A 27,377-nucleotide genomic window follows, 5' to 3' on the forward strand; every position below is an offset into this window, starting at 1 on the left:
ACTCTCGTTGTGTGGCCGGGTTCGGCTCTGTACGGTGACTGGTGGTTTATGTCAGTGGTCCTCTAACTCGCTGTTTAGATTTCAGAGCTTGTCGTAATTCTATTACCAGGTTTAGCACTGGGTAAAAATATTGCAAGTGCGTGAAATTCTATGAGCTAAATGTTTTTCATTTGAATAATTTTTAACATATTTTGTAGTGGTGGACAGTGTGTTTGTAAAAGGAGACGAAGCGAGCATTGTTCAGTAAAGTAGATGGTAAATTACGAATAGTTGACTGCTGTGGGAGGTGATACATTTTACTTTATCCCACATTAAGATACAAGATGCTGGATAGTTTAGTAATTATTGCATAGGTAATCACCAGGCTTTGGAGCTCAAAGTATTTATTTCAATACATATTAATGTTGCTTGTATCTTGCAAGGTCTTAGTTCTAGCCAAACAAAACGGTTAAAACGAAGAAACCAGTACAAGAATACTGTAGCTTCCTATTGCAAACAACTGACATGGACGTAGGCCGTCAACATTTGCGTGACGCCACCTCCGTTGATTTGTACCATAGGGTAGGGGCACCCCCTCACACACCCCACCCCCAGCTGTCTCAGCAAAGATCCCTGCCAATGATGAGTCCCCATTATGGACACCACCATCAGGCGCTTCATCATGCAAACAGCGTCGACCTGAATGCCCTTCAAGCTCAACAACAGGCTTACATGCAGCCCAAAGCAAACAGCCAACAACAGCAGCATTTGTATCAACAACCCATCAGTCTTCAGACCGTGCCTCAACTAGCGAACAAACCCGACAGCATGACAACGCCCAACCGACCACCAAGTGGGGATTCTTTACTTGGTGCATCGCAGCAGAACCCGTTAGTTCACCCAGGGATGCCCCAGCATCTTCACCTGCAACAATCTCCTGTAATGGATCAACAGGCACGAGGTGTGGACGATCTTGTACATAACGAGAATTCAAACAACAACAATAGCAAAGCGGACGCCAGCAACGACGGAAACAGCTCCAGCATCTCCGATGGGCCGCTTGACGGCGCTGTGCTGGATCAGAGCATAAGTCTAGGTTCGGCTAACGGAGATCCCGAAACACCCCCAAGTGCTGATGAGGATGGAAGCGACGGAATGACGACTACAGCTGTAAAGAAGGGTAGCGATGCGAACAGCATGGGGAACCGACGCCCTGAGAAGCCCCCTTATTCCTACATAGCGCTTATCGTCATGGCGATTCAGAGCTCACCAGCTAAGAAACTTACACTTAGCGAGATATACAACTTCCTGCAGACCCGCTTCGAGTTTTTTCGCGGTTCATACCAAGGTTGGAAGAACTCAGTTCGTCACAACCTTTCGCTCAACGAGTGTTTTATCAAGTTGCCGAAAGGACTCGGCCGACCGGGCAAGGGCCATTACTGGACAATTGATCCTGCAAGTGAGTTCATGTTCGAAGAGGGATCATTCCGCAGGCGACCAAGAGGGTTTAGGCGGAAATGTCAAGCCCTGAAACCTTATGGAATCTTTCCAGGCACAGGACTAATTGGACCGCAGGGTTATGGCGCCCCTGATATGTTTGGCCCTGGCGCAATGCCTCCTGGTGCAATGGGACCACCACCGCACAGAGGGCCAAATTTCATGGGCTTTGATCCCCATTTCTTCAATGGCGTCACTGGGCCCGCTGTTCCTCCAAACGGGATGCCCAGCCCAGTGTCGACGTCACCCACAATGCCCCCGAAAGACCCCTGTACGCCGCAGTCACCCCAGCACACTCATACAAACGGACAATTCGCCGCAAACGGTGTAGACGCATCGGGCGTGACAAACAGTACGGCACAGCTATCTCCGCCAACCATCTCAGCTCCTGCAAGTCATTATTCGCCGAGCTCGATGATCAGCTGGCCCGGGGCAACATCACAATCCCACGGAACCTACATGCGCCAAAACCCGCCGACGAGCAACGTAATGCCCGATGCCCATCGACACCCGATGATGAACGGTAACGCAATGGCAGCCGTGCAGAGAATGGACTACCATTCATTTTATCCGACGCCTCGGGAATTCCCTTACGAAGGTAAGCAGCATCTTGCAAACTTATTTTAAAATATCATTAATTCGATAAGATCCGTTTACAATTTTAAGGTATGAATGCAAATTTCCAAACACGCGCGACTGCCGCTTCAATTGTTTTCCAAAATACTTCGCTCGATGTGTTTTATTTTCTCTCGCACATTGCAAAAGTTCTGAACAAACCCACTGAAAGAACAACGTCACAAAATGGCGATGCTCCGAAAACCAATATACACATTACCACAATAGAAATTATAATTCGACTTAAGTCGTAATGACATGAATTGCTTGAAACTCGTATCTTATCCAAAATTTTCATCCGAAAGTTTGAGTGAGTCACAGAAAGCGGGCGTATCGAATCAGGCCTAATTGTACCGTCCCTTCAAGATTTGGTCGATAAGAGTCCGGCGTATGATTCACAAAACGCATATCTAAGAGTTGGGAGGTGCGCAGAAATCTACCCACTACCCCCAGAACATTACAGTGACTTTCATGTGGACATAAAAGCGTTTGCTTTGGCGTGGGAACATTACAATTTGCAAAACAGCTTGAAAGGTCAATTGTCGGTTAAAAATTTCGGAGGAAAAATGCGGTTTTGCGCGCCAAGGTGCATGGGGAACTATGCCATTGAAATCGAATAAGGAATACGACTGTATGCCCAGTTTTTCGAAGTGATTGTTCGACAATTATGATCCAAAGTGGTAAAAAAAAGTCGCCACCACTTCCCAACATCTTTTTTTAAAAACGAAAGCATATTTTTAAAGTTAAAACCAATGAAGTTACCATCATCAACCAAAACCTTCAAACAGGTTTTAATTTTTCTGCAATTCCGTGCTTGTGATGCTGTTCGGCTTGTACGAACTACAGTTCAAGGTATCAGGGGGCCTGGGCATCCTCAAGAAAGAGGTTGCTCTGACACTAAACCGACGACGGATTTAAGTATTTGGTGATAGTGGGCAGGGATTTAGGCGCAGGGCGCACACGGTTTGGTGAAAGCAAGCAGACTGCCCGAAAAAAACGTTCCTTATCGGTGAAATACCAACACACGCTGAAGATAAAGGCGACGCTTTGAACAGTTTCAATTTGGCAGGAATTTCGCACCTTACATTGGGACTGGGACTTATGTTGGTTGAATGTCTCTCGGTTTGAGATAATGTTTTTTTAAAGGAACAGTGGCGCTCGGTGGCATAAACATGTAAATGAGACATTCACAAAAGAGGCCCAAAAGATTATGTAATAGCGAACTTTCACGGGCATAAGAAAAACATAAAATATTTCATTGCCTTCTTGGTACACATTGCATACAATGAACTGCACGTTGATTTGCAAATGATTTTAGTCGGTTTCTGCTCACCAAGTCGACCCACAAAAACGGGCGTTTACAATGTGGTGCATTGAACGCAAGGTGCGCAAAATTGACAGGAAAGGCGAACGTTACCGTGTCCAATGCCCATTACACGCTCCTCCGTTTGCAGGCTTGAGCTCAGACGGTCACGGGCATTATATCTGTTCTCCTATGCACGGAACGTGATTGAGGAGGTTGCAATGAAGGTGCGTGAGACAGTTCTAGGGCGACACGAAATTATTTATTCCCGTTCACGTAGTTTCTGTTAGGTGTGATTGGCTGAATTTTATATCAGAACATCTGCTGGAAAATTTGTGTGATATGGGAAAATGCAAGTGGTGATTACATGTTAACAATTCTTTGCAACGTCTACGTGACTTTTTAAAAACAGGCCCATTGGAAACATATTCATACAACGCAGCTCGTGTAACTGTAAACGAAAAGCGGTTGCAAAGGGGGCCTGTGACAAAGCTAAGCTGATACATAAAGTGATTTTCAATCATAGATTTTGTTTGTCAGGAAACACTAACCCATCTTCGCGATAATCTTTGTGATGTTAATTTGACACCAACAGTTGCGCTTCGCACTTCGCAACAGACTTTCTTCTCGAGTTTCCATAATTTAGTCTGACACCCATTCAGAAAATTAAAATGTCTCTTGCAATCGCTGAAGGATAGTTGGGGCACGACTACACAACCGCCCAAGGTCACACGTGTCATCCCTCAAGGTCAAACGTGCCAACCAATTTCCATTACCAGCAAGAGGCTTATTGTACTGTAACCGCTGTACATTTCTCGTTTCCAATTAACAAGCTGTCCTTCTTTCGCATATGCGTCCATTATAGTAACGAAGTACCGCATGCTCTCGGGGGCCGGGCTTTTGGTATGCAGCTAACAGGACTTGAAGCTTGTTTAATTGCCCGCCCTATCCCGTTGGTCTGTTGGCGACCTGCCCATGTTCGTTTATAGATTCATAACGAAGTAACAAGATAAGCATCATCGCGCTGCGTAGCCAGGCGTCACAGGGTCTGTGAAACCTATGACCGCAAAATTAATATTGATTCACACTATAACGATTTTCCCGCAAGGCAGTTACTGAAAGGCAATAGAAAAAGATAAATTGGTTTTATGAAAGGGTTCTTGTGCATCAAACAGTAATTAAACAAAAAGATACGAACGAATTTGATATTAGTATCTAGACAAAAATCTACAATTAAAGGAAGTCATTTTCATTTAAAACTATTACAGTTACAAAAGTCGACGCAAGTTTCACCATTCGGATCGATACATTTCGAATCGAAGTTGGCAAAACGACTTGTTTGTTGTTTGTTTCCAGTTTGGGGTTCGTGTTGTGGGAATCGGCGCAAAATAAAACTTGATTCTTATCACACGACCAAATCCCTGTGGGAGTGAAAACCGATTCACTTTCCAAACTCCCGATACGGCGCGCGGCGATTATGACCGAACAATAGCGCGCGACACAGCGACGGAAGACAATCAAAATGTTGAAGTTTGCCACCTGCGAGCGACGCACCGGATATTTGCGACGCTCCGTCACCGCCATTGTTTCGTCATAATCACTCATAGACCGACACGTCATTACGCGCGGGGGAACCCCCTACGCGTTGCGTTAGAAATTGGATACAGGATTAGCGGCGCCAAATTCGGGCATTTGAGATGACGAATCCCGTTTCACAAGATAGTTTTTTTAATGTTCGTGTTTGAGCGTTTTTGCACAGTTGTAACTGGAAACGACTTTGTTGACTAATCCCGAGTAAGGGTTTGGAATTCATGAAATTATAACTCAACGGGCGAATAAATAACGTTTAAAAAAGGCCACCATTGCTATTTGTCTACGTTTGTTGTAATCTTTTAATCCGTGTATACAATGTGTTTCATCACATATAACCCGTAGGTCAGCATTAGAAATCCAGTGCATTTGATACTTAAGCTATCTTTCAGAAAGGTTGTGGTCTAAGACCGAACTTTTCAGCACAAAGTTTTTGACAACAATAAAACCCATATTTACCGGATAAGCGCTCGTGTTAAAAACCACTGACTCAGGCGCTAAGTGCCAAGTACCACCACACACCGGTAGCACCGTAAACGTTCAGCAAAACATGGCAAAACTTACGTGCTTCTATACCTGTGCGTGTGGCAAACTCTCTTAAATCCAGTAAGTGGAAAATGTGGTAATCTGAGCATATTTCTATCCAAGATCCACTTGAGTTAGTGCCATGCCAGGTCAAAGCGACGTGACAAATTTGTCACTGCTGCGGAATGACATGTGCCACTTCGGCGCCCACGGTGGCAACGAACTTTGCCACGTGGTGGTCGGGGTTAGAGTTCAAGGACATCTACCAAGTCGTGTTGGTGTTGCGCCGATCACGTACAGAGAAAATCCTCTCCAAAACTGCCAATGACAATAACAGCGCGGTAATTATCCCGCCACGCTCGTAAACACGAAGCAAACTTCATTAAAACGCCTCCGATTTTGCGGAAATTCATTTCAAACGACGACGTTTGTACTTAATCGTTAGAGCCAAAACAAAGTACAATATGTGAACATTTGATAATAGAAAAAAACGGAACGCAAAGTAAAGTTCAGAAATCGCTTTAAAACTCCTGTCAAATTCTTACATGTGGGCATAATTTCGATTTTCTAGTTAATCTATTATGTGGTCGCTCAGCATTTCTGCGTAAAGATTTGCATTAAAATCTGAACAGAAAATAATGACTCCGCAAAAACGAAAATCCCTTGCATCAAAACGAGGAATCGCGATCTGAAATCTGATAGGGCTCGCTCAAGGCATTAACGGCGATTTGTCGGTTCTCACAAGCCATCATTAGGCAATCAAAGCAAGCGCTTCACCCATGACTTACGTCACCACCTTGTCTGTGACGTCACGTGCATAGTCGGAATGGGAGACATTAACGTCGCCTGACAAGTCTCCATCGACTGTAATCGTTCCTTGTGGGTGGATTCCACTTTTACTGTATTGAGCTTTGGCTAGTTTAGTTTTTCGGTCCAGTCTGGTCGTCTGCTGAATTGAGGCGGTGATTAGGCAAATTGTAAGTCGTAATTAAGCGTGTAAGCCGCCAATGAAGATATGAAGGCAACTACTCTACGTAATGGCAAATACATCTTACGGTTGTACTTTACATTAGGTTCAACTCTCTTCGCAAGGCAAGAATTTGTTCAATATTCACTCTCGTTTATTTTTGTTAAGAGGAAAGTGGTAGAGTGGGTGTAGTCCAGGGACTGCACTTTGCCCGGACGAACGGGTAGAACAGTTAAACATTCCTGGGAGAAAAAGGACCGTATCTCCTGATGCAAGATTCAAAAACACGTGTTGCTCAGCCTGCAAAAGCTAAAAATATCCCAACATTCCCCTTTACATAATGACGACATCAATCATATTCGCATAATTTGACGTCATACCGAAGAAAGGTGGAAGATAACTCCTTCTGCGAAATCTAAAATCAACAGGAAGGTCTTGTTGCTGGGATGTAGATTTTAGGTGCGGCATGTATTGCTATATCGGGTTCACATAACAAATACCTGCAAGGCAAAATTTTCCGCCATTTTGGATGCGCATAATATTTTCTGGTTTTACCCAATTGCGTCTTTTGAGCAAAGCATTTAATTTTAACGTTGAAACGTGGGTTAATTGTGTGAAACCAAGCTATTCAGGCACGTGTAAATGATAATTGTAATTTTTTTGCCCCCTGAAACAGGATCCCACTCACATCAAATGGCAAATATGCTAAATTCGTGCTTTATATGTGAAAGGTAACACACGAAACTCAGTCGATTAACCTATGACGTAATAAACGTGAGCGCAAAAGGGAAGAATCCGTTTTTGAAATACCAGTTGGGTAAGTATCTTAAACACGTGGACGTTTAAACGAGAAAGGATTGACGCCGAGAAACCTCGTCTAATTGGCTTAAAACACGTCTGCGTTAAGCGAGAAATCGGTACGCCCCATCCTTACATAATGGCCATTGTATTTCGTGTAGTTAGCGATTGGATTCGCGCTTCGCAATTATCATGTCAAAAAAACCCACTGCCGTTACGTCATATTAATCACGCTGGGGGAAGTGATTGCTCGCGAACAAAGGAAAATACATATTGCCTGTGCTTTGTCGTTTTATTCTGGTACGGTTGACTTCGAAAACAAGGAACCAGCATAACATCAGCGCAGATACAGATGTTTTCCACTTTTTCTCTGCCGGTTTCTTTGAATAAGGCAGCTGCTTAATGTAAACATGCCAATGACGGCCTCTGGCTGTGCGCGCCAAAAAGCTTGTATATTTACGCGTTTGTGGCGTCAAAACCATGTGCAGCACTGTTTGGGCTTGTAAATTCAAGCGGCGACTTGAATGAAATTAGGATTTCGTTTTCATTGTGATGAGAGGGTCGCTGAAGGGTTAGGGCTTCATGGTTGGTGCAAAAAAAATATATTCATTTTCGCTCTATTTAAAACTCTTCGTGACAGTCTTCTTTACTATGAGAAGATGTGTTCGCTGCTCATTAAATTAACAACCAGGAAACAGTTAAACGTCGGGGGTTGTGTTTCTTTGTCTAATAATTACTGGTCAAGGAAATAGTACAACTTTATTTTCATGTTAAATCTTTCAAGAAATAAGACTTTTGAAAATTTTTAATTACTAGATGAACTTATGTTTTCAAAACAGTCCAAAAATTTTATTCAAAAGCGAAATATACGTAACCAAGATGATGTATTTCCATCCATCACGTATTAGTAATCCCGTGTGCAAAGGCACAAACAAAGTGTTTATTTTACCCTCACTGATGTGGACGCCCATGATGCATCAGGCGTTAGACGGCGCCAACACGCGAAAAAGTCGAGATTTCGCCGACAACACTGCAAAGGGCGGTCAGAAGCATCGATTTTTTCGGTCGCGCGCGTTCGTCTTTGTTTACCCCTCACTTGCTGTGCGCCACAAGATAAAGCGTCGCGATTTCGGAGAAAACTTCGCGATGCCGCTGCCCCGCGCCTGCGACGTGGTTCTATCGTACATTCGTACTTCAGTTTAGAACTCCGACGCGCGTGGAGCGCTTCAGTTCGAAGGAAACCGTGGGCCGACCTCGCCGCCCGTTGTCCCGCGGGTCCACGACGCCACTTTCTCAATAGTGGCACCGCACCCAGTAGGTTTGTGTTGTAAACTTGCGTTGATAAAAACGTGCATCAAATCTATGTTGTTGCGGCGAACAACTTCTCTCGTCGTTTGAGTGTGATTCAAGGTGCTTTGTGACACGCCTACAGATCGCATTGTATTAGGTTGGTGGAGTTAGCTGATGGTTATCGTTGCTGACTGATTGTATGGGTAACGCTTCATAAAACCAAGATAATAAAACTCAAACTAGAAACTGACTTAAAGCGTTTGAAATCATGTGACCCACATCCTTTGTGAGGTGTTTAAATATTGTTCAAAATTATGACGACCTTTGCAGTAAGCATATGCTGCGCGACAAGCCCACTTTTAGAACCCTAGTTATAAAACAACTTGCAAAACATAGCATAGGAGGTTACGTAAACAAAATGGCGCTTTGGTGTCGCGACCGGCGTTTCCGGACAAATGCATGAAAAATCACCAACTGTCAAGAAATGACTTGTCCGGCTCAGAAGGTCAAGATCCCCTAGTACCGGCTACAAAGCCTCTGTAGCACTCTCAAGATGGAAGGAGGTCAACCAGCAAGGCAGAAGCATGTCTTTAATCGCTATTTGGCAGCGCCAGACCTTAATCCATGTGCGTAAAAAGCCCTGCGCCAGAGCGCTGTCTAACTTCAGAGCTCTTGTTCCTGTAACGGCGGGCGGCCAGGCAATAAATCAGGCGATTAAGGCGCTGATGAAATTAAAGCAAGAGATAGCGTCTTTTTGGGTGATAGGCGGCCTTGCCAGAGGCCAAATTCCTTGTGCTCTTCAATCACGGTGCCTGTTAGATAACACGGGAAGTCAAGACAGGGAACATGGAAGACTCCTTAGTTTTCCTGCTTTGTTCGTGGGCTAAGAAGGTGCGGTTGTTTCTTATCGTCCTCGGAAAATAACCCAACTGTTGTGGATTGTAGCGTTTTGCAGCATTACATACACAATATGACCGATGGCTGTGTATGTCTGAAAAGAACGTTTGATGACAAAACGCTGGGCAGGGTGCGAAAAATCTACAGCGTCACCAGTGGGTACTGGCATAGATTGCGGGATGGGAAATATGCACTCCCGCGTTAGTTGGCAGTAATGGGTGCAGTAATTGGCCGGAATGTCGGAACGGTCTTATCTCTATAGCTCGCCGGGAAAAGCCACATCAAATCGCTCCGCATGCAGGTTGTCCTTCAGTTTCTCCTTACAAAATCTCCGGGCCAAACGCTCAGGCCTTGTTGTTTTAGCTCTTGCGGATTACCTTGGCCGAGTTATGAACGTCGCGCTAGCGTCTATCAATGGTGATTTCAGGCAACCCTTGTTTGTTTTTTCTGCGTCGCGGCTTCGAAACTGCGCCCGTCGCCTACCCTGCCCTTTGTACCTTTCAGCGTTACCATTTGGCACGGGTTTTAGAATAGGGCGACGCGCGATTTAGCCTCGTGACAGCCAAGAGAGTTTTATGAGTTAACGAACAGAAAAAGCGCGGCTCGTTCCTAGAATCGTGACTAGTTTTAGGATTGGCCGCATGACGTAATCGACTTGGTAACCTTAATTAAGAAAAAAACTTGAACTTGAGCAAACATAACATACCTTAATAACGTTGAGCACATATAATATATTTACCAACATTTAAATTTTTGTTTAGGTTACAGTGAAAGTTTGTAGTTCGATAAGTTCTTGCTACTTTAGTCAATGAATATCCTTGTTTATTTTTCAGCACCCGCAATGAAATTTAAAACTGAATGCGCGATGGATCCATACACCAGCAACGCAAAGGCTCCGTACCCCTCGATGCCCACTGTTATACCCGTACCAACCGGATACTCCAACACCTATTGCGATAATAAGACGTACGCAATGTGAAAAGTTTTTACATCCGCCAGATGGCGCTTAAGATCGGAGGAGCGGCAAGATTCAAAGGAGTTGAAAAAGAAAGAAGTTTTTTATGGAGTCTCTGGAAGGCCGGTTTATTTTTGAAACAATCCGGCCCCTGTGTGTTTTTAACACAGCCAAGAGGTCCCATAATATCAGTTCAATCGCGAGACGTCGAACAAAACATGACTTGGAAAGAACACGATAATAACCTAAAAACCGCAGCGCCGAGTTGAAAAAGAAACCCGGCGTTGTTTCCACAACAAACAAAACCGAAGGACCATTTCTTTGTACGCGTTTTGAAAACAGAATCTCAGATCGATAAGAACCTCTTCACATTTTTTATTTCTCGGCGCCTCGCAAAAGGGAGATTTCCAAACAACGACGATCGACGTTTTGCGCCTCATCAGCCGGTAATTAGCAAACCTTCGTCGGCATTTTTTCGCGGGATTAGCGTACCATCCTGGGCTGTCTTAGATAAGATTTTGGTTTCTGATGGAGGGTCGACTCCACCCGGATTTTATGCCAACGCGAAGGATGTTTCTCATAAACCGCGGCCGATGCCGAAGCCTCAATAAAGAGTCTTTGTCTTCACGTGGCCCAGTCAGCCCTTCTCTTGCCGGCACTGCGACAAATTTCCTACACAACTTCGTGACCTATTACTCGTGAATTTTTTGCGGGTCTGCAAATCTTTGCAGCTGGCAAAAATCACAAACCATGCTCAAAATTTACAAAAACTCAATTTGTTTTGGCAAGTCCTCAAAGTTTGCAAATACCTCATTGAAACCAATGTCAACACAAAGTAAAATTCTCCAAAGTTTTATAAGGTTATTATTTTATGTTTGTGACAAAAGTGTTGGGGGTTAACAACAAGGTGGACGACATCCTTACAAGCGTTTAAAACAAAAGCAAAACAACCAATGCAATTAACTGCTGCGTTGGCCCTTACTGCGCTATTAACATTTCTACTGCGGCAAGTTTCAAGGCGCGGGTTGGCAGCAAAGCTGATGTCGCGGGTTTAAATAAAAATAAACTGCCCATGGTCTGCTCTTCAAAGGTCAACATCCATAAAAACCGCAATGCATCGACTCCCGTTTGTACTTTGTAACATGTAGCAGCGCTTCGTAGGGATAATACGTGTAAGCAACATATGTGCTGGTAGCAATGCTTACGACGTCTGTACGATTATCGTGAATTCGTTTGCAATCCCAAAATATCAACAAGTTTTTTGCACTATACGGAAAGTTTCCAGGTAATATTGAAATCGCCAAAACTGTTTTAATTTCCTGTTGTTTGGAAATGAACTTGTTGCAGAATGTGATTGTTGACGACGATCCAGCAATTTTGACTACTTGCGGATTCTCGCCTGTATCCCTTTTTCTTACTGTTTTCGACAAATCGTTTATCTGCATTTGCCGTTCTTCGCCATTTCGAATATTTTTCATTGTGTCATCCGTTGCTCAATACAAAACGTATTTCCCAAATTTTGTGGTTTCCGAATCCCAAGGTATAATGTCAGTTGTCATTTCGGTAAGCTTCAACAAAGGGTACAGCAAGCATAGGCTAAGCAATAAACTCCTACGTCAATTGTATTTAAAGTTCAAATCAAGAAACATATTTTAGGAAACGCACAAATGTGAAGTCGTGGAAAAATTGTCTTGCTTGGTAATTGTTGGCGAAAAAGCCGATTTTTATTCATTTGAATCGAAGTTAATCGTAATTAACAAAGTTATTTTCAACCAAGATAAACATGATCTGCATAATTTGTGCCGCTAGCAAAAAAAGTTCTGTTTGTGATCAGGTCTTGACACAATTGAATTTAACGCCTTGGCTTGACAAAATGTAGGATATTGACAAGGGATGAACCCTTGTAGCAGGGACTTTTCAGCAAGTCAACGTCACTATTTATTATTTAAACGCATGTAGAATGAACTGCTGTGTTACAAAGAACTCCTTCCAATACCCACATACTGAATTAAGAATACAGGGCAATGACAGTGACTGCACAAATGCCAGAAGGCATGCATCTAAACCGACCTTCGTAAATTTAATTGTTCAGAAGATTTACCGGCGCCCAGACTCGGCCATTAATAATGCAAACTCGCACCGAGCGTCAACACAAAAGTAATAAAGCTTGTCAGAATTCTCGGTTGGAAAATGAGAAATTTTGCTTTGACCGAGACCCACGGAAAGCCTGACTGACCCGCACAGCTCACAGAACCGTGTTCTGTCATAGGTTTGATGAATTTTTAACGCTGCTTCGGTGTGTGTTCATCCAAACGGTTCCTGCCACACAGCAGAATGGATGTAGAAAGTCAAAGATGACATAAATGTTTGTTGCTCTTCAACCTTTCCTTCAGCGGCACGAAACCAAATTAAATTAGCACGCCGAGACTTGACCCCTTCTACTATGGAATGAAAGCCTTCGAAAGATAGGAACCTCCACATCTTTTGATCTGTAAAGTGGCTTGAAAAGTGCGACAGGGTGGAAATTACGTTTGGTCATTTCCATGCGTGTAGATAGGAAAAAGAAAATAGTTTACAGGTGATTAAATGCTAATTTCTTTCAACAACAAGCCTTTCGTTCGTAAGTTTACAGAAATAAATTATATTTTGCAGTTAACAATTTCATTAGCAATCGTCCCTATGATACTTTTTTAGTTGTTTTTGGACGAAATTTGGACCTCAATCGAGATTCGTACCAAAAATATCGTCTCCCACGCTAATCCCAAAGAAGCCACAAATGCTTATTTGGAGCACCAAGACATTTCCATCCACTTTAACCTTGACATTTTTGAAGGTCGCCTTATAACCACGACCCGCAGGTTCACTCTGGGTCATTTACGGGGTTAATTTGGGCCGGAAAATATTGCCGAGTTCCCAAAAACCCGCAAAATCCACAGGTTTAGCTTTCGCGCGGTATAAGCTTGTTTAATCCAAAACAATGTGCGAGTGTGACGTATGCAAAGCCGATTATGACGTATTACAGACAACAACCAATCAACATTCTTCTACAAATCGTATACATTCGTATATTTACGTGCTCTCATCCGTTTATCAATGCGTATATGCATAATATGCATGTCTTTATAGGATGAATTGCACATGTATGAGTTTGGTGGCCTTGAACCTCTATATCTATGTTTTAAGAAGTGACATTGATATAATTGTCTATGCAGTAAATTATTCTTGACATTAAATGCTAACGGGCCTAAAAGCTGCATTTTGTTTTCTTTTGCTTCTGATTTGCAATTGGTCTGGAACTTAATATTTGATAATGGTTTCGTTCTTTTAAGGGTGAATTCTCCCAGGAAAGACCACGAAATGACAACGTTTACTGGAAATAAGCTGGCATATAACATGATTGGAGCCAAGATAGCATAAAAACGAGAACGCCTGTTTAAATACGGACATTCTTGAAATTAGGACAATAACATTTGCTAACGTGTAAAAATTGGACAACTTTTTGACCTAAAGATACGACTGTTTGAAGAATATGACGGAAGACACCGATAACACGAATTTTTTTGTATTAAGCAAAGAAAAATATTGTTTTGCTTTAGAGGTACCGAAGGACAAATAGTAAAAAAAACTCCCATTTGTTTTGTGAATGGTTTCAAAGATTTAAAATCCTAGTAACATGTTACAGCAAAGTCACAAGGTCAGAAAAAAATCCCAGAAACAATTTTGCCAGCAGCGATTAGAGGATGTTTACAAACATAACGCGTTCCCTGACCCAGTTCGCTCGACGGAAGGATATTGGACGTAGGGAGATATACCCTGGCGGGCAGAGACACGTTCTAGTCAAAGTGGGACCCATTGTCCTGAGATCGGAGATAAGAACGGAAAGTGGGGATTAAACAGAAAAGTGATTTGAAATGCTTGAGTCGTTGTAGAGCGCTGTATGTACGTTGTTCAACACAAAATCTAATATAAAAGGCCCTTACATGTTTGAAAACCTGATCGGAATTCGTGTGCAAAATAACCTGGGTTCAAACCCCGGTGTGGTAAAAAAAATTTAACGGACCCTTACACTTTCGATCAAACTTTTTTTGTGAATAATATTATTTTGTTTTCATAGTTGCCAGCTGGTCCTGCTGATCATTGTATCAAATAAAATGATCCATTCCTAACTTTCGGTTAATCTGAATTTGGCATTCAACGAAATGATATCTCGATCTAAAAAAACGAGTGTCCAAATAGTTGCCTAAATTTCAGTTTATTTTTCCATCTCTTTAGATCGGTTCCTTGACAACCACTTTCGGTTCTCAAGACCCGTCAATTTCTCGTGTACGTTTTTCATTGCTATCGATGGAAAATGTATAGAATCAAGTGATTAATAATGTTACACGAATAAAAATATTAATTTGTCGTAGTGTGTTTTCGTGCTTTAAAAATGAGTACAGAATGCCAGAGTACGCATAAAAAAGTGTATGCATATGTCAAACGATTTTGGCTGAAATACCAAGTCAGTACTATGAATACAGATTCTTGTCAAGTGGAAGAATCTATGAAGTGAGTCTAAAGTTTAACTATGAAACTGGTTTGCAGTTCGGCGACATAACATGAAATCTGTACACGAAACCACTGAAATTTTGTGTCAAGTCATATTTTTAAAACGGGCAAGTTCGAAGCTGTATTTTTGGAAAACTATAAATTAACTTTCTTTCTCCTTCCATGTGTAGTTAACGTGCGCATCGAACAATTCAAGAAGTTACCACGCGAAAGAAGTTACTTAAGAAACATTTAACAACTGCTTTGCAAAACAAATAATGATTTGTTATGTGGCAGGCAAAATGGGTATTAGCAAATATAATCCAACTGTTGTTGGAGTAACTACAACTACTAATTATACAGGAAAGATAGTAGTTTCTGGAAATAGAAAATGGGCCATACTCAATGGCCTCTAATAAATCAATTTGCTACAGGAAGATACTCGGTTTTGTGAAAATTCTAATTTACACCGGGAATTTGTGTTTCGCTTTGCAAAACATTTCTCTGTCCTAGAAGTGACACAAGGCGTGTCATTGCAGCACAAAGTAAATGCGGCGGATTGCGTGGAGGAGTTTTCACGAATGCCAGCACGTAATCCGGATCCACAAACCACCCAACGACATCAGAACAATTCGCGCAAACTCAGCAACATCGCGCTGTGCGATTTCTTTCCCAGAAACTGTCTCGATTGCAGCGTGAAAGATAAGCTAGGCCGTCACCGCCCGAAGCCGAATCTTACCTCCAAGCAGTGCTGGCAGAATGCAATGAACCAAGGCTATGTCGGGGAAAAACCATTTAAGCCTATTTGAACTCGCAACATTATGGCGACGAGGACGCGCTGCTTCTGGCTGGATCGCGATTCGTTGCAACAGGCGACCTTTTATTGGATGGCCGTTCGGGTTATCGCGGCAAAAATCTGACGAGCCCGTACCATGCAGGGAGCGACCGTATCCATCGCCACTCCGATAAGAGAAGGCGACCCAAAACAGAGACGCGGCATTTTTTCCGGATTACGACACTCATCGAGGTTGGGTAGATTAGGTTATATTCTGACACAGGGCGAACTCCGCGAAGCGGCGGCCTCACTAATGCACGTGGTCGATCGTTCGAGTATTGCAAGTTTTCCTCTTTCTGGGATGAGGAAGAAGACGCAAATGTCTAGGGTTCGGTGGGAAATCGTTTCGTTTTTTTCTACCAAATGCATTTTATTCCATGGAGAGCGAGAGATGATTAAACTTGTCTTATGTTCAGGAATCCTATATACGCCCTAATTTCAAAGAATTGTCCGTATTTTCAAGGACAACATCACATGCAATCTTTTTCCTACTTTACCAAAATGTTTTGTGTAACATTTATGTGTGGAACACATCAGCCCCATACAACGGAAGCACGATTCTCCCGAGTTCAAACTTTTATAAGATCATAATGTTGTGTTCACCATATAGCACCAAAAAAGGAATTGTCGAAAAATGTTCTTTTTTAAGTCAATGACAATCCTCCATTACATATTGCCGAAACGATACACAGATTAAATATTTTATATATTCTCACATTCATTTTAAATTGAGGTGTGTATTTGGCGACGCAATTTGTACTTATTTCATGTTTCCATTGCTTTGCGCATGAAATTAAAATTTACCAAATGTATTTTCTCGGTGGGAATAGGAAGATGTTTAAACTTTACGATGTCCCTACCTTTTACATATGATCTAAAACTAATAGGTCAAAATGTTTTCATATTTCAATCTATAATGTTGTGCCATCCAAGGACTGGATCGGGCAATGACCCGAAGCGATACAACAATTAAAATGCGTAGAACGCCGTATATGAGAACGAGAAAACGATACCTTCGTCGTAACCTGGTTTAATTTAAAAATCGTGAGCATGACCCAGCAGAACTAGGAGTGGTTATAAAAACGTCAAATTTTGATGGATTAACAACCTTTACAGCTTGTTATTAATCACAAGAGGATCTGTCATTTTTCGGAAACTAACCAAGTCAGTTTATTATTCATACATAAAAAAGCACACTGTTTTAAAAACAGGATTTAAAAAATTATATTAGACCCTTTGCGATATCAGACACGACCAACAATAGGGTATTTATAAAAAATCAGCCTGAGAACTTTGAGAGGTGCACAGGGCATTTGAAACATTCTAAAATATTCATTGTGCCTTGATTCTGGGAAACGATGATTGCATCTCATTTGCGACTAAAATCGATGCGATTTCGGCAGCTTGATCAGACAATCCACAAGAGGAAGCTGGCGATCAGAAAGCTCAAGTAATGATAATGCATAAGTCAACGATATGGAGTGAGTGATTTGATGACAACATCTCTGCATATGGAGCCATAAGTTCAAACCCAGTTATTTGATTAAAAGATATTTTTTTTGAGAAAATTATTTCTAATGTACATCCACGTGAAATTCAAATATCTGAATTAAGTTAAAACACAAACGTTTCGATGCCTCCTCATTTCCAGATATGGACCGTACCTACACAACTTTGAAAAATGATTTTATGTCGCGTTTTCTTCGTCAAGATATTTTGTTTTCCACAGAATGTTTCCACTGGCTACAACGATGCAACCAAAGCAACACCACTGCGGCAAATGTGTAATTGTTTCGGGGCAAAAATAACTTCCCACCACGATTCCACGACAGATGGGACAGGAAAGAAGAAATATCACCCACCTGCGTGTTGTTAGCGATGGCAATAAAACACTCCCTGTCCCGCAAATAAAGTGGTATTAATGGTCAACATGGTGGTGTGTACCGCCTATAGTGCCTCCCAATGGAAAATACGCGAAAACACATTTTTAGAGAGCCTTTATCTTTAAAGAACAGACAAAGTTTGGGTCTTTAAGGAAATTGTATATTATGGGACATATAAAGAGCAGCAAAGCCGCAGAATAACAAGACGACGGTATCGCGGATCGTGAAGTGTCATACTGCCACCTATCTCCCATCTGATATTTTGTGTGGTTAGGTCGCTATAAATAATTTTGCGATTGCTGGAGCCGCGTTCATTCATTATTAAAAGCCGTTGATTCGTCGCGCAGGAGATTTTTGCAGGTTGTTGATGGTGTGCTTTAGGGCAGACTGCGCCCTGCAGCCTTTTTCTGTTTTTAACAGTTTTTCATACACCCTCCTTGATGTGCATTTACTGAACTAGTACAATGTTCACAAACAAATATCCTTTTTTTTACCTTTATTTGGGAGGATAACAATGGAAGATAGCGCTCATTTTTTGCAGCACTAAATCACTGGAATTATTTCCTTCTAAGTTTGTGTTCTAGTGATTATATAGCCAGTTATTTATGGGTTGACTTCTTCACTTTTGAAAAACAAGACTTCTTCACTTTTGACAGCACTTAAAATCGAACCAGGATCAGATAAAGAATCGCTCGACGGTCAGCTCAAATAATTTCCAGATTGCAATAATAGAGATAAAACCCATGTCCACTTTGAATCGAAGAATTAGCTCCAACAAGGTAAAATAATTATCCTATTTTCCAGACCACTGGAGGCCAGTGCCTCGATTTACCTCAAAACCTGGTTTGTATTCTTGAGCGCCACCAGTCATTTATTTTATGCCAAATAGAAGTCGCAAGATGTCGCTCACGATAAAGTAGTAACCATTAATGCATTCATTACTTAGAATAACGGCGGGTGATTGGCAGCTGGCTAATTTTTGAGTTTTAACAAGAATTTTTTCAAATTCGTACTAACTGCCAAACCACAGACCACAGTATGTGGCTCGCATACGGTGGTAAACAACAGTATTTATATCAATTGAGCCAGTGGAGTTTTGCGGTTGAATAATCATACCATGAAAAAACCGCATGCCAAAATATCATTCACAATAATTGTCCTGCACTCATTTAAATAAGCGCATTGAAACTAAAAATTTTTTTTAAATATTTTCTTCAATCTTTATTGTCCAAATAGATTACGTTCATTGGTAACATTTTTATAACATTTATGTAGAAAGGTAATTTCCATCAATCGTAGAATTGAGCAAATGTACTGTTATTTTCTGACAAGGTTTTGCCCTTTTTTAAAAGCATGTGCCACTAAGGTATACATGAGACATATTGGAGAAATAAACAAAATTTACAATACATTACATGCAGAAAAACAAAACATACCACGCTATAATTGCATGTAGCTGCAGAGTGACGGCTATTCACCTAGTTTGAACGAAGTGAGAATACAAGAGAGGCAATGGACTTTCGTGCTTGACCCAAGCGCCGTTCCAATATATTAGAGTAGAGCAAGGGGTTAAGTGCGCTGTTGATAGGAAGCAACAGACAAGCACTCACTACATAAGCATCCGCAGGCATTTTAACACCTGCTATGCTCAGATATCCCATAATGGAAACCGGAATCCAACAACAGAAATCAGTCAAAATCAATCTGCTTATTCTCTTCTGCATCTTAGTGCTATTATCGTTGCCCCGAGATGCTTTCATGCGATTATTTTGCTTGAAAATAAAAACATAAGCAATTACCATGTAGACAAACATTAGAAAGTTGATTGTGATGATGAATGTAGAATATTCCCAAGCGAACTGATTAGTTGTAGCAAAAAGGCGTGGCATACAGACGCTTGTTTCCCCATAATAACCAATTTCCCCTTTAATGGGTTGCTTTGGAAACATATCAGTTATAATTTGCTTCACCTCAAACCAATTATCTGGTTTATTATTTGAAACTCTTTGCGCCAGAAGTGACATATTTTTTCTTGACACAAGATCTGTATGATAAAAATTGTTTGGAAACCAGACACTGGAAACAAAATACTTGGAAGTGATGTGTAACAGTGGAATAATAGCTAAAATACTAGCTGCCACCCAGCAAAAGACTACAACAGTTACAGTTTTAACGACACTGGCATTCCTCATAACAAAAGGTTTCAATGAAGAGATCAAACGAAATGTTGTCATGGAGGCCAAAGTAAAAGATGACGTTTGCGATGATACAAGTGCAACTGCTCCAAAACCTGAACATAAGCTTCCAGATCTCCACTCCTTATCAAACAAACAATAGGAACCAGAAAACCGGGTTGCCTGGACAACAATCCCCAACAGGTAAATTCCCATGAGAAAATCGGCTGCTGAGAGGTTAAGAATGAACACGCTTGTGCACACGAACACGTTCTGATCCTTGTTCGACTTTGCTAATCTACAAGCATGCAGTTGAGACAAACACAAACGAATTTCCGAACAATGCTAAGATTGCCATAACCCAGAAGAAAGCACGATAAAATGGGTTTGCGATCATTTCATTAACGTTTGCGAATGCATTGTTCACTAAATTTACACATTCGTCACTTCCGTCCGAACAGTCGTCGATTCCATTGTTAACAAGCTTCCTGTTAACGGAAAGAGGTTGAGAATTTAAACAATAAAATCTGGTTCCTTCGCAAACACAATGGTTTTCGTCTATTCCGTTATCACAATCAACTATGCCGTCGCAAACATGTTTTCTTGCAATTGAAATCCTTCCTTTACTCTTGCAGTAATAGCGAGTAGTTTTACATTTTTCGAGAAACTCATCCGATTTGTCGTCGCAGTCGATTTTTCCGTCGCATACGCGATCACTGGCGATATTAATCTCACCCTTGTTAAAACACCTAACAAAGTTTGGACAGTACATTTCAGTGGAAACACCAAATGGGTGTTGTACTTTCCCACTGCATACAAACGGAAGGTACTGAAGCAATTCATCCTTTGGGGCAGTTGGATACCTGCTCAAATAATATTCTAGTTTTGTGCATTTATAGCGGGTTGGACTTGACGGATTCTTTTTCAAGTTTGCTGGACACAAATACGATTTTGACTGTTGTTCATTTAAACAATACTTAGTATTGGTTTGATTGTAACACTGAACACTTGTATTACACAGTGCAACTACCTGACTTAAACAAGTTGAGGTGTTATTACACAACACTTCATTCACAGGACAACTTCCTTTAACTTCCCGACACAAAGTTTGATCAGCGCACAGACATTCGTCCGACATGTCAAAGCAATCCACTACACCGTCACATACCTGTTTGCTTGAAACTATAAGCCTTTTGTCCAGGCATTGAAAGCATCGGAATTGGCCATTGACAAAACAAAGGTCAGAATTATCCGAACACTGAGTCACAGAATCGTAGACGTTGGACTGAGGTAAAACACAAACAGCTTTTCGTGTCACTCCAGAACATTTAAACCCAAATCCATGTTGAATTTCGTCGCTTTTGTCTTTGCAACTGTATTGGGAATTACTGAACCCTTCACAAAAATCAGTTTTCGCAACAACTTGTTGGTTTTCACAGAAAAATACATCCCTGCAAATTGCGTTTGCACACGATGTAGTCGTACAAACTACCTTCTCTATTTCGCAATAATTGATTCCGACAGCAAAGGCTTTGCTTACCACAGGATTGCAGGTTATTGATGTGTTCGTGTTGATTAATTGTCTGGCTTCCTTTTCTGTTTTACAGCTAACAGAAAGTGAGTGACAAGATTGGCAAGAATAATAATTTGCAGAGCAAACATCGTCATTTCCATCAATGCAGTCTGTGATGTTATCGCCCACCCACTCATAGGGAATGCATCTGCCAGTTTTTAAGTAGTTGTCTCTGTCAGATGTATTCCGACAATATGCTGAAATACCGGAACAGTTACATGTATGATGCGTTTCATCACTTCCATCAATGCAATCTTCATTTCCGTCGCATAGCAACGAATGATCAATGCAGTTCAAGTTTATTCCAACACATTGTCTGGTGCCGACACAAGCGCACGCGAACTTATTGACTGGGCAGGAGCAATTAACTTCATCACTCCAATCTCCGCATGTGTTCAAGCCATCGCATTGGTATGAGACTGGTAAGCATCCTCCTAGTGTATTATTGCAGTTTTTTGTTTCGTAGCAATCACATTCAAAGGTATTAGCAGGACATGTGCAGTTTTCTTCATCACTCCAGTCGCCGCAGTGGTTGATTCCGTCACACCGGTTCATTGCCAATAGGTAACCGATGCCAAAAGAACAATTTCGGTTCTTGTAACAAGGACACTCAAACTTATAATGCGCAGGGAAGGACTTGCAATTGATTTCATCACTCCAATCCCCGCAGCTATTAGCTCCGTCGCAACGAAGTATTGAGTTAAGACATCCAAACATGTAAGAACAGTTTTGTGTCTTGTAACACGCACACTCATATGTATTCGCTGGACATGTGCAGTTGATTTCGTCATACCAATCACCGCAATTGTTATAACCGTCACACACTTCTGACTTGTTAATACATCCATATGAGGGATTGAAACCATCGCCTGTTGCAACTACACCCCCGCTTCTTATCTTTGTGCAGTTTCCTGTTTTGTAGCATGGACACTCAAACTTATCGACTGGACATGTGCAACCCAACTCATCACTTCCGTCGGGGCAATCGTCAACTAAATCGCATTTAAACAAATCGAATACACAGCTTTCTCCGTCCTTACATGTTGTATTGTGGCAGTGACATTGAAAGTGTCCTGGTCGGCACACTGAGGTCACTTCATCGCTCCAGTCTCCGCAGTTGTTGGAACTGTCTTGCAAGTACATCATATCTATGCATCCCTGCACTGTTGGTTTACAACTTCCAATCTTGTGACAGGCGCATTCGAACACAGTGGTTGGACACGTACAGTTGACGTCATAGTAGGGAGGAGTGCACGTTGAGAGGTTCAACGGCCCTACGAAAAACATAAGGTTTTCTTCCAAGATCACCAAGACTTTTACACTCACAGATGTGAAGTCAAACATGATATATACATTGCATTGTATTTGTGGGCTCAATTCAAATTGGCCAATGTTTGATTCATATTGCGTGGTTCCATATCTATATTATCACTTACATGGACCAAAAAAAGTTTGGTCGATTATAAAACAGTGTTGCTTCGATTTCAATAGCTCTAATTTGTTTGTTTAGCTTTTTCATTTAAAAAAAATATTAAAATCAATTTTAACGTTTAACGTATAATTTACCGTGACTTACTTTTAAAGGGAAGTGGGGCCAAGCTTGTGTCCTCCACTGGACAAAGACCTTCCACCAAACAAACCGAAAGAAGCAGTAAAATAAATATTCTTATCATTTTTAAGCATCTAGAAAGTTCGTCACTAGTTTACTCACCATATCTGTATATTACAAACTTTTATGTGCAAAAAAGTCAAAATAATACGCTTCTCATGCATGTGGTTGTGGTGACGCTAAAGATTATCGCTCTGAATAGATATTGTATAGCATGCACTTTTGACTTACTATAACATCTACAAGTCTGACATAAATAAATTTTGCATAGTTCTGCAATAAGCACTCCATTCCGTATCTTTGCGACTCACTTGATAGCAAGCTAAAAGAATTCTGTTAGAATTTACTCGACTGTAAAATATACACGTATGCCTATGTGGTCGACGAATTAAAAGGGCCACGAATGTTTTCAGCTCAACAAACAGACGCTCAAAATTCGCCCAAATTGCCAAATGCCGCCGGCGACGGCGAGAAATATTTTTGAGAATTAACATTAATTCAGAAGGGGCATCAGACCGCTAACCACAATATCCTGTCCAACGTGCAGGTCCAAACCACTACATCAAAAAGTTCTGTTTGTGATGTCAACTCGACGTGTCAGTGGATCGTGCTTGGTGGCAGAGAAGAACGTGACAAATAAAATATCGCATATACATATTATTCTGTGATTGACATTATGGCATTAATTTTCTCCACCGTTTGTATGAACACTGTTGCCTAGTAACACTACAAGTAAACTTATCCCGGGTTAGTTGGTTGAAACAGACATTACAGTTTGGTCAGCAGATTTTCTGGCAATGTAAGTTTTGCCCAATTGCAAGTGGTATGAAAATTGGTTTCCTTGCTGTTTTTATTTCCTTACCTGCAAAACCAACACGAACACAAACAAATGAGCACCATGTAAAACGCAGCCACTGGAATGCAATATAAAACGCAGCAAACAGTAGCGATGGCCGTTAAAATACATTGAAAATACGCTGCGAACTGTGGCGAGGGCCTACATTGCAAACCGCAGCAAACAGTAGCGAAGGCCGCTTAAATACATTGAAAAATGCTGCGAACTGTGGCGAGGGCCTACATTGCAAACCGCAGCAAACAGTAGCGAAGGCCCCTTAAATACAGTAAAAAACGCTGCGAACTGTGGCGAGGGCCTGCATTGCAAACCGCAGCAAACAGCAGCGAAGGCCGCTTAAATACATTGAAAAATGCTGCGAACTGTGGCGAGGGCCTGCATTGCAAACCGCAGCAAACAGCAGCGAAGGCCGCTTAAATACATTGAAAAATGCTGCGAACTGTGGCGAGGGCCTGCATTGCAAACCGCAGCAAACAGCAGCGAAGGCCGCTTAAATACATTGAAAAACGCTGCGAACTGTGGCGAGGGCCTGCATTGCAAACCGCAGCAAACAGTAGCGAAGGCCGCTTAAATACATTGAAAAATGCTGCGAACTGTGACGCGGAACTGCATTGCAATAGCGATGGCCGTTTAAATGCATTGAAAAACGCTGCGAACTGTGGCGAGGGCCTGCATTGCAAACCGCAGCAAACAGTAGCGAAGGCCGCTTAAATAAATTGAAAAATGCTGCGAACTGTAGCGAGGGACTACATTCCAAACCGCAGTAAACAGTAGCGATGGCCGTTTAAATGCATTGAAAAACGCTGCGAACTGTGGCGAGGGACTGCATTCCAAACCGCAGCAAACAGTAGCGATGGCCGTTTAAATGCATTGAAAAACGCTGCGAACTGTGGCGAGGGCCTGCATTGCAAACCGCAGCAAACAGTAGCGAAGGCCCCTTAAATACAGTAAAAAACGCTGCGAAGCAATGGTTTGTCAAATTTGGCACGCCTGCCCTGTGTCCCAAAAGAAAGTGAATCAATAATTCTTTTTTGAAATCGATGTAAAAGTAATTTCTATTCCACCAAAAACCCTTTCTGGGCAATTTGACATGTATGAAACCCAAAAAAACATGTACGACAGTTTAAACTGCTGCTGTGATTGGACAAAGTGGTCACCGAATGCTCCCTTGAATATTTTCAATATCTTGCAGAAAACAACATGCATGGTAGCAGGACACAATGGACATAATTTGCGTTGATGTAATTTCGTTGATGAGAAAAACTGTTTTCGCATAAACTTTGGCACCCCTATGGGTTCTCTAATCGTTCCAGTTTGGGTTTTATAATCATATAAACAGTGTCCAACCTGCAATAAACTTTTCCCTAAAAACACAACATAGCCAGGATTTGTCATTCTTGGGTGGAAATGTCACATCACAACCGGACAGAAAACTTACCCCTTCTATTTTTAACACACAAACCGCTACTTACAATGCACGTCTTACGTCCCACCAAAACATAAAGTTTAAATTTGATCTATATAAGAGAGCTCTTACACACATACGCGATCTAGAGGGCTGAACACGGACATATCGGGACTCATTAAAGCTCAATAAGATTTCCGCTAACCTAAATCTTACACCCCTCATACACAACAAACCAACACCAAACATACACAACATTATTGCTTAATACTGCTCTTCTGGCAAAATTTAATTTATCGACGTTTCTCGACGGATGTTGTGCAACAGTCTTCATCAGGTGGTATGAAATGTAAATTAAGCAATGGGGACAATGTTGTGGCACATTAACAAAGAAAAAACGCTACAATAGAAAAGAAGAAGTGAAAAAAACGATAAGAAAGGGCGAACACACCTGCACTATACAATTATCAGTAACAACACGGGTTATCATGGTTTCTGGAGTGCGCGAGGTTTAACGGCAGAATTCCCTAGCAGGTGTCGGTACACTGGGGGAAACAGAGTTTGCTTTTTGTCATTGAGTGACGACGCATACGTATTAATGTTCAATGGCTCCAAAAACATCCTTTTCTGCCTGTCGGACTCGCGTTCCAAAATGATCGTTCTTGTGAAGTCCACCGTATAGCAGTATTCAACAATAAAATATGTCTGACAGCGTCAGTAACAATTTATACACAACATTCACTTCCACGCCATATATACAAGAAGTTTCTGAAAGGATATCTAAAATACTTCAATATATCAGCCAAACGCTATAAATGTAAGTATAAACATAATTATATCAGCCAAACGAAACGTAATCCGACGTTCCGAGTCAAAAAGTACAACATAGCTGCACGAAATATGGTCTCTAATAAACCTAACCTATACCCATAAGGTTGACATCGATTGATGTGCAAAAGTGCAAAAGTTATAAAACTATAATTTAGCAGAATGTTCGGTCCTAACTCATTTGTCTTTCTGTTGTTTTCGAGTTACATATATTTCGCCTACAATTCTGCATCATCAGTATCACTAAAAAACAACGCTTTGGCGAAATATCCATATCAGAAACAATATAACGATAAATGACTCAGATTTCTCTTAAATAACATTGCAATTTATGTTTTTACAGCTAACCTAACGTCATTTTTCGTACAAATAGTGTCAGTTAATAACAGGAAAAATTAGCAGTTAAAAAGTTTCAAAACTCAGTTTTTCAAGCTTGTTTTTTCTATACTTATCATAAGAACATGTGCGTTATGTTCACGATATCGAAGCCTCAGGACATTTTCTTTAAACTGCATGTTGTCCCATGGGTAAATGCGCAGAGTATCGAAAAACAACAAATCTTAACACAAAACAGCGTTTTTTTAACATTCTTGCAACAAAAACTCGATTTAATTGCTTGTGTGATTAAGAGTACAATTCGCAGTATCCCATTAAAACACATGCACGGCCCCAAATAAAAAGTTGTTCCAAAATACCCGGTTACTATTAAACGAGCATACACTATCTTATCGTTGACCTTAACAAACGATTTCACCAAACATAGAAAACCGTGGAATTGCAAGAATCCATCATTTGTTTTCGGTGCTATTACATGCCCTAATGCCTGTTTGTGCAAGTTAATTTTGCTGCTATCAGCTTTTATGTCTATTCGATATATGACGTAATTTATACAACAATAGGGGAGACCGAGGATAGCTCGGACGGTTTGGGGAAAATTGTTCATATTTTTTTAAAATTATGAACTAAATTCTTAAATTTTATTTTGTTGTAAGTAGTAAAGCATTACTCAAAAAAACAAAAGGGTTTTGGTTCGTTTTAGCTCACTAAAAATGCTCATTCAGCCAATTTTTTAAACAGGTCTCAAATGTCCGATGTCACCCCGGTGCCGGGGTAACATCGGACATGACCGGGGATATCTCGGACAGCAAGTTTTAAACAGACGTTTTTTTTTTTATTTAACAAATATCTTAAATCAAACTTGGCGCAATATCACCATTGGAGCATCAGCGCATATAATATCATTCAAGCTTTCAGGAATCGGGGCGTGGCCACTT

General features: G+C 41.3%; 1 protein-coding gene across 1 annotated transcript; it reads left to right on the forward strand.

Moving 5' to 3' along the window:
• Positions 1-458: 458 nt before the first annotated feature.
• LOC145906112 (uncharacterized) lies at positions 459-11,902 on the forward strand. The gene is made up of 2 exons (XM_082993515.1): positions 459-2,074; positions 10,295-11,902. Exons 1-2 carry the CDS (start codon positions 505-507, stop codon positions 10,438-10,440), a joined length of 1,716 nt encoding a protein of 571 aa, XP_082849641.1. The 5' UTR covers positions 459-504; the 3' UTR covers positions 10,441-11,902.
• The last annotated feature ends 15,475 nt before the right edge of the window (positions 11,903-27,377 follow it).

The sequence above is a fragment of the Ascidia mentula genome, chromosome 6 (genome assembly GCF_947561715.1).
Source record: "Ascidia mentula chromosome 6, kaAscMent1.1, whole genome shotgun sequence".
Lineage (NCBI taxonomy): Eukaryota > Metazoa > Chordata > Ascidiacea > Phlebobranchia > Ascidiidae > Ascidia > Ascidia mentula.

Bases quoted from the DNA above. Each gene is read 5' to 3' on its own strand.
- LOC145906112 (XM_082993515.1), top strand. From the start codon at position 505: ATGGACGTAGGCCGTCAACATTTGCGTGACGCCACCTCCGTTGATTTG. The intron at 2,075-10,294 runs GTAAGCAGCATC...TTTATTTTTCAG, and splicing joins TCGGGAATTCCCTTACGAAG to CACCCGCAATGAAATTTAAA.